The sequence below is a fragment of the Lolium perenne genome, chromosome 7 (assembly GCF_019359855.2).
Source record: "Lolium perenne isolate Kyuss_39 chromosome 7, Kyuss_2.0, whole genome shotgun sequence".
Taxonomy (NCBI): domain Eukaryota; kingdom Viridiplantae; phylum Streptophyta; class Magnoliopsida; order Poales; family Poaceae; genus Lolium; species Lolium perenne.
Genome location: NC_067250.2, coordinates 281,694,120 through 281,702,349, shown reverse-complemented (window position 1 = coordinate 281,702,349; position 8,230 = coordinate 281,694,120). Strand labels below are relative to the sequence as shown.

Genomic DNA, 8,230 nt, shown 5'->3' with positions numbered 1-8,230 from the left:
CTGGCTACTTACGCTTAGTGGTGTGATGAGGATGCTAAAGTTGTTGACTGTTCAGTCTCAGTTTGCTTCTGAGTTCATGGCCTCAGTACAGTCTTGAAAATATATTTTTCTAGAATTAAGAAAAACCAGAAATTAGTAAAATATTTATGTTGTCAAATCTAAAAGCATGTATGGTAGAATTTGACATATGATAAAAAATGACTTACCTCTATGCCTCTCAATATTACCCACAAGACCACGATCATTGCCCCACTAAAAGTAGAGTGTCTTGTATAGGATATTTCTATTTTATATAGGCGCCCTTTAACCCTTTGTTGGTTGTATAAATGAGAGACCAACTTTGAAAATGAAAATTTGCCCATTGCACGGGTGACCGCATCTGCATGATCAGACTGAAAACGACACAAAATGTTTAGAATGGTGGACATTCTGATTAAGACTTGGTTTCCGTTATGCAGTCTCCTATATATTAGTTTGAGATTGCTCACCACACTGACAACCCGGTGAAGTCTCTTATTACCTGCAGTCAACTATACGAATATTTCATGCCATTTACATACAATAGTTTTCATAAGTCACTTGTCTATATATACGCATAATTTAAGTTGTGAATATACGTTGGTGCCAATTAACCAACTTTAAACTGTCGGCCACTATGTAGCTTTTCCAATTGATTGTTTTTTCACAAACTTGGCAAAAGAAATTGTTTGCTTGACTTTTAGAAGTCTTCTTTGTAGGAGTGGATGCAGCATAGTTATTGTTTGAGAGTTGGCTGTACTAACTAAATGTGTAGGGATGTCAAGCGATGGCATGCACCAGAGAAGTTGTGAGTTGTGAAAAGAGATTATTATTTGATATGAATATATAGTCACACGTCACATATTAATTAGCACCAACAACTCGACATATAATGCAAGATCATGTACGTGCGGAATTCAACTATTTTCTTTCAATACACTAAATGATTCGTGCGCCATTCACAGGCCTCTTGGCTTGGGGCATCCATCTATTTAGCGATATATGGACACTATACATGTAAATATAGAGAAATCTAAAATATTTTTTATGGAACGGAGGGAATAGATTACTTGTAGTCAGTTTCTATAAACCTTCAATTCTAAAGTTTTTTCTCAAATCTATTTTTGTGGACATACGCAAACAAGAGTGAAAACTCTTTGGTGCCAAATACAGTACAGTATGATGTGGGTAAACCCATGAGAATTCCATTCAACTCAAAGAATAGAGAAAAAAATTAAATAACCTTGCACTAAAACAAAAAAAAAGGCCCGGGTGTTTGGGTCACACCCTAGAAGAGTTTACATCACACCCATGCATATACACGCCGAAATGCACAGATTATATAGTCATTTACGTAATGCAGTGTCCATACAGTTATACTTGCTGAAAATATAGAGATTAATACGCACCTCTTATACCTGAAGTGGGCATCTCTTTGAATGCACATAACTGTGGGGTATATCTAATTACTAGGGCGTCATCCCGAAGGCGTATTTTCGGAATATGACACATCTTACTACCAGTTTTGGGCGGTTTACACAAAAATAATTCTTTTGATTAAGAATTGCACGAAATGACCCTGCGGCTAAACTATTTCACGCTTCTAACCCTTTTGTGTGGCTCCCTTCGCAAGGGTGCCACACTCTTATGTGCCTTTCGCAGGGTGTGGTGTCTTTCGCAAGGGCGCCACACAATCTATCATAGTGGCGGCTCGAGCCTGCCAGCGACAATGTGTGGTGCCGCTTCCACGGACGCCACATAGAAAGGTGTGACGCTCTTCGCAAGGGCGCCACACAAAACTGTTAAAGGCGTGAAATAGTTTGGCCGGAGGGTCGTTTCATGCGTTTTTTTCCCACAAAGGCTTATTTTTATGTAAATCACCCCAGTTTTGTCCTGCCAAAATTAAGAGCATATATGTTGATATTGTTTACAATAAATCCATGATTTATTTTTGAGGAAATTCATTACTAGATGTTTATAGTGCTGTCCTCACCATAGTACTGTTGCCGCAAAAGGATACAAACCAAACATCAAAAGAACAATGCGTAAGCCAAACGCAGTTCCTAGTTTGAGTGCAGAGTTGTGGGGGATTCTCGCCATTGATATACATGGTACGAACGATGTCCTTTGGAAGGTAGGAGAGCAATGGGAAATGCTTTTCGAACCGACAAAGAAACTGTTGTCTAGCTTCTTGACAAAAGGAGAAAACCACAAGCACCTTTGTTTAATATATTATAAGCACACTCAAATGAACTAAGTGGGGTGTGTGTTGGACTAGATTGCATGGAGCACCATCGATTAGTTACAAAACATTCCACTGACATGTTGCTGACAAAGGCCAGTCATGCCTATGAACTCATTACCTTTTATATGTAACGGAAACCTGCCACTGATCCTGATATAAGATTTTCTGCTTTGTAAATAAAGTATGAATAATTGAACTTTTTTAGTGAAACTGACAGATCTTCAGCCTTTTGCTTGGTTTTTTCAGTGAAATTGACATGTGTTGTTTCATCGTTTGAAAAGAGTGTGCAACCTTATCTTATTTATTTATGTATCTTCTTCCAAACATAATTATACTTCCTCCGTTGGTACAACACTACTAGAAAATGCCTAATCAGTGGCGCACCCCAAATGGCCATCAGTGGCGTACCAGAGTGCGCCAGTGCTATCACGCCATTGCTAATGCTTAGCAGTGGCGCACGAGTAGTGAGCCATTGATATCTGGCTTAGCAGTGGCGCACCAAGCAGTGCGCCACTACTACCTCCCTGGTGCGCCACTGCTAAAAGTGGGAAGTGCGCCACTGGACAAAAAAGAGGTGCGCCACTGCTACAATTTGAAATTTCTAGATCTTGATCTGGCACCATTTTTTCAAAAAAAACTTCTTCATTTTTTCTCGTTTTTGTTGCCCGAATTATTTAACCTGTGTTCATCTCATTCATAGCCTAGCTGCCGGTGAGCATGGATGAGAGAAGGGAGGAGAGGTGAGGTGATGATGGAGGATGGAGGAGAGTAGGGTTCATAGAGAGGAGGAGGGTAATGGAGGCCGGAGGGTCGTCGGAGTTCGCCGGAGAGGAGGAGGGAGGCCGGAGGGTCGTTGGAGAGGATTAAGGAGGAGTGGATGGAGGAGTAGAAGGAAAGAAAGGAGAGGTGGAGGAGGGGGAGGAGGTGGAGGAGGAGGAGGAGGGAAGGAGATGAGACGAAAATAGAATGTGTGGACGAGCAGGGAGAAGAGGAGAGGAGAGGAGAGGAAGGAGAATAGAACATGTGGAGGAGGAGGGAGTAAGTGGCTGGCCCATCCATTTCAAATTTCGTGGGCGAAAAGCTTAGCAAGGCCGCACCAAGGCATGGGTGCGCCACTTCTAAATTGTTTTCTGTTTTTGAAATTTCTGTCCAAAATCTAAAATCTGAAAAAAGTCATGTTTCTGTTTTGAATTTGACAAATTCATTTTTTTGTCTAAACGATCATAGGTGGTTGAGATTGGATAGGAAATTTCGTGTAGATACATTATCATATAAAAAAGATTTTCATCGGATGTCGTATGCAACGAGAAATCTAGTTTTACCGAAACATGAGGCCATTTTGCATAAAAAGGTTCAAATTCATGTTTGTTAATTCTAATTAAAACTAGATGACATAATACATGGGCTATCAAAGGATTTTATTTTTGATATTTCTATCTATTTTTTTTCCAAAATAGAAAAGACGATCCGGGGGGTGGGGGGGCAAACATTTTCCATCACCCCTATACAAAGCAACGTCTCAAGATGGTGCGACATTGCTACCACAAATAGTACTGGCGCACCTCTACACACCTCTACACAGTGTGTCATTGCTATGTATAGGGTGTGTGCCAAACCATGGTTAAACTTAATGGTGACGAACTGATCACCGGGTGCGCCACTGCTAAGTTGCCAACCAGTGGAGCACCACTTTATGGTGCACCACTGCTACATAGCCGCACCTGAAAAGTGGTGCGCCACGGGTAGTTTTCTTCGGCTAGCCCTTTTTCTAGTAGTGAAAGAATGTAGGTTTGTTTAAATTTGGATTGTCTATAAGATAAATAGTGCCTACACACATTAGAAAATTTTAAAACATCTTTTAATTGATGGAGGGAATACAATATATCTACTTAATTGACGACCTGGCTTTGGGTCAATGGATTAATTAGGTCATAGCTAGTATGGGAACAGTCATCTTGCATATTCAGCACTCATGACTCACTTTCTGACTTTAGTCAGACGATTTTATAATAATTTAACAAGAGAATGAATTTAGCCTGGTTTCCGGCAAAAACTAAAGAATAGGTTAACTAGTATATCAAAATCTTTAGAGTAATGCTGCAAGATCAAAAGTAGTCTGATAACCTGTCCACTCATAAAAATCTTGCGTAGTGAGATTCCTAGTTAAATACTGCTTTACAGGGGGTAAATCCAACCGCTCCCATTATATGATGGGCTAGTCCCTGCTTTATTTCATTATTAGAAAGGAAAAAGGTATAAATTGGTCGAAGTTGCTTTCGTGCGCTCAATCAGGAGATGGAACGAGCTGGGAAGCCTCAAGACTGTTAAAGGCAACATGCTGACTTGCTGAGATAACGTAGTTGAGAATCCAATTTAGATTGGATACCAGATAAGGACAAGATGATCCATGTTTACTCATTTGTCTTGCTAGTTTAGTAGCTTGGTCACATTTGTCTTGCTAATTTTATATGGCTGAGATATATGGTCGTCTATGATCCTCACGTACACGTGTCGCACCAAGAAAAAATATCATTTTTTTGCGAGGAGAAAATTCTTTGTTTCAATGGTAAGAGCGACGTGGGTCTCTCGTGGCTTCAGGCTGCTCATAGTGGGGAGTAATTTAGACTAGTAACATATGCTATGTTACTAGTCTAGGTTACTACCTTCATAGTGGGTAGTAACTTATATGTGGTGTCATGTATTGTGTCATTTATTATGTTGTAGACTCATTTTGCCTTGAGGTGTGTGATGTTATGGTAACATAGCTAGTTACCACCTCACTCTCTTTCTTCATTTATTCGCATGCTATGTCACCAAAATGCCTTAAGATGTGTGATGTTACTAGCTATGTTACTCCCACTATGAGCAGTCTCATCAGTCTTCTAGTTAGATGTATCGCTGCCTATTGGTTCTGTACTTGGATAGCCACTGAACGATGCATGGAATTACTTTGGATTGTCGTTGGAATAATTTGGAGATGATATAGTTTCAGAGTTGGTCTGGTAATATAGGGTACACGTGGTGCATTTGCGACTTGCAAGACGCAATCCCGCTGTGTTCGGCTAAGGGTTACTTACAGTGTCAATGAGTATGTCTTTTTCCTTCATTTTGTTTTCGAAAGCAGTCTATGCATGACTTTGCAATGAACAAGTCCGCTTGTGTCACTCCGATACAAAAAAGTTGATCAACGGGGAAATGATCCCTCCCTTGGCTATACGAGTTGTTAGATAGAATGAAACTCTCCAGCAAATTCTTGCTACAGATGATAACTCGTTTAGTTCGTCCTCCAGCGATTTCTCGCTACGGATGGGATTCGAATCCGGGTGGGCTGGCTGCGCACTCGCCTTGCCTTGCCACTGAGCTGGAACTCAGTTCTCTGTGTCACTCCGATACAGAGGCTTGATAACCACCTCTGTAATTCTCTGAGGAAGATGATGTGGGCATAGCTCAGTGTGTTTGGAGTCAGAGTGACACACCTCAACGACCAGAGTTCGATTTCTATCAGGGACAAATTTCTAAAATTGTCACGCCGAGTCCCGCTTCTACTATATCGTGTCTATATCCTCCTAGATATTGTTTCATAATTTTCTGAAGAAGTCAGTGGCGATAACGATTGAGATTGAGCTCTAGAAAACGTAAGCATTTAACCTGGCATGCCAAAATTAGAACCGAAGATAGATTTTAAAAAATGCTTGCAGTTGTGAGATACAAGCAGTTACGAGTACTGGAAGCTATGCATTTGTATCAGTTAGTAACACAGCATGCCTCGATATTTAGCTATGAGTCTACGAGATCGAATGCAAGGATATAACTTGGGATACTTAGCCATGATCTCGACCGATGTAGGATTAAAGCGAAAGCGAGGCGAGGAGGAGAGAACGGGGGGAAAGGGAAAAAGGACAATCAGTGGAATCACCGTAATCTCATCACCTCGCACAAAGTGACGTCTGGAGGTCCCCATGACCGCGCTGCACGCGCGTACGTCTCTTTGGATGATCGGGAGAGCACTGGAAGCGAATATTCTGGTTTTATTGGCTGGTTTGGTTTTTCTTTATTAGAGCCGAATTTCGCCATGTTTTTTGAGAGAGAGAGCCGAATTTCTCCAATGCAACTTTCATCAAGCCTCCTCTCACCGTTCCATCGGCCATGCTGGCTACCCAAAGCAGCTCAGGTCGGCCTAGCTGGCCGGCCGGTGCGCAGAAGTTCAACGGCGGTGGGTAGCTAGAAATAGGGTGAATCTTATACACCGACCAGATCGGTGCTTACCAAGCACCGCACACCCTGGTCGTGTATAGGGCCCGGCCCATTTTCGTTATTTTATTTTATTTTCATTTTCTGTTTATTCGTTTTCTTTTCTTTCTTTTTCTGTTTTCTTTTTATTTCTGTTTTTTCTTTATTTTTTAAATATCGAAAAACTAAAAAAATTTGAAAAAAAATTATTATTTTATTTTTCAGATTTGAAAAATAGAAATATTTTTTAAAAATTAAATTTAAAAAATGTTCAAATATAGAAAACCGTTCAAAATCTGAAAACCGTTCAAATTTAAAAATCGTTCAAACGTGAAATTGTTCAAATTTAAAAACCGTTCAAATTTAAAAATCGTTCAAACTTGAAAATTGTTCAAACATGAAAAATGTTCAAATTTAAAAACCGTTCAAACGTGAAAAATGTTCAAATATTTAAAAAAATAATTTTTAAAAATATTCAAAATATAAAATCTTTCAAATTTTAAAACTATTGAATTTAAAAATGTTCATATTTTGAACAAATCTTGAAAACTAATTTCATATACCCGCAAAAAAAAGAAAACTAATTTCATAAAAAAATTAGATTTTGAAAAAGAAAAATATTAATAACAGAAAAAACAGAAGAAATAGAAGAAGAAAAAAAGAAAAAAATCGAACCTGAGCTAATGGGCCGCGGCCCAAACCACCCGACCTGGTCGCTGGGGTGTGCGGCACCCCGCACGCGTCGACCAGGTCGGCTTATAGCAGTTCCCTAGAAACAGGCCCAAGGGAGCACCGCGTGACGGGCCAACATGGGCCAAACAAAACAAGCGCGGAACCAGTTCCGGTCATTCCCGGGGGCGAACACGCTGCGGGTCTCCATGGCGCGCATCGACTACTCGCCGGGAGGGCAGAACCTGCCGCACACCCACCCGCGCGCCACCGAGATCATCTACGTCACCCACGGCGTCCTCGAGGTGGGCTTTATCACCACGGCCAACAAGCTTTTCGCCAAGACCGTCACCGTCGGGGAGGTGTTCGTCTTCCCGCTCGCACGGGCTCGTGCACTTCCAGCAGAACGGGGGCACGGCCCTGCCTCCGTCATTGCCGCCTTCAACAGCCAGCTCCAGGGCACGCAGGTCATCGCCAACACTCTCTTCGCCGCCACGCCGCCGGTGCCCAGCGACGTGCTGGCCAAGGCATTCCGGGTCGGCAACGAAGACATCGACGCTGTCAAGGCCAAGTTCAAGTAGGGGCGGGCCGGCGCCTCCGTCCGTCAGACGCTGCATTAGTTTCTGAAATGGTGTTCTTTTTTCGATGGGAAGAATCGTGTGTTGGTAACTGAATAAATGATGCCCAACTCAAGTGAGCTGTAGCGTGGACGCGTGGTGTTGATTTCTTCATATGTACGTCTCATTCCTTTGTCTACGAAATAATAAAACCTGATTTTGTTTTGCGTAGTGTACGTTTCATCAGCTTGCATATGATTTCTTGATACGTATGCTACACATTGCTTTTTCTTTTTGCGAATCATTCCTTATTTATGTCACACTAGTTTTCTGGCTTTGTCAACGGACCTATAGATAACCCACTAGATTTGCCAAGCTTCTTTCTCTCGTAAACTAAGCTGTAGCAACAACAAACCTGCTCGCGTTTGGCTGCAGTTATTTAACGCTTATTTCCTTCCTTACTTAAGATTTAGAAAAGAGGATAACCTCAGGTTCATCGTTGAAGGATGCA

The 8,230-nt window shown here is 41.4% G+C and overlaps 1 protein-coding gene across 1 annotated transcript; it reads left to right on the top strand.

Annotated features, from left to right (window-relative positions):
- The first annotated feature begins 7,302 nt into the window (after nucleotides 1-7,302).
- Nucleotides 7,303-7,790, top strand: LOC127315226 (germin-like protein 1-1). The gene has a single exon (XM_051345731.2). The coding sequence runs from the start codon at nucleotides 7,303-7,305 to the stop codon at nucleotides 7,741-7,743; it is 441 nt and encodes a 146-aa protein (XP_051201691.1). The 3' UTR covers nucleotides 7,744-7,790.
- Nucleotides 7,791-8,230: the final 440 nt, after the last annotated feature.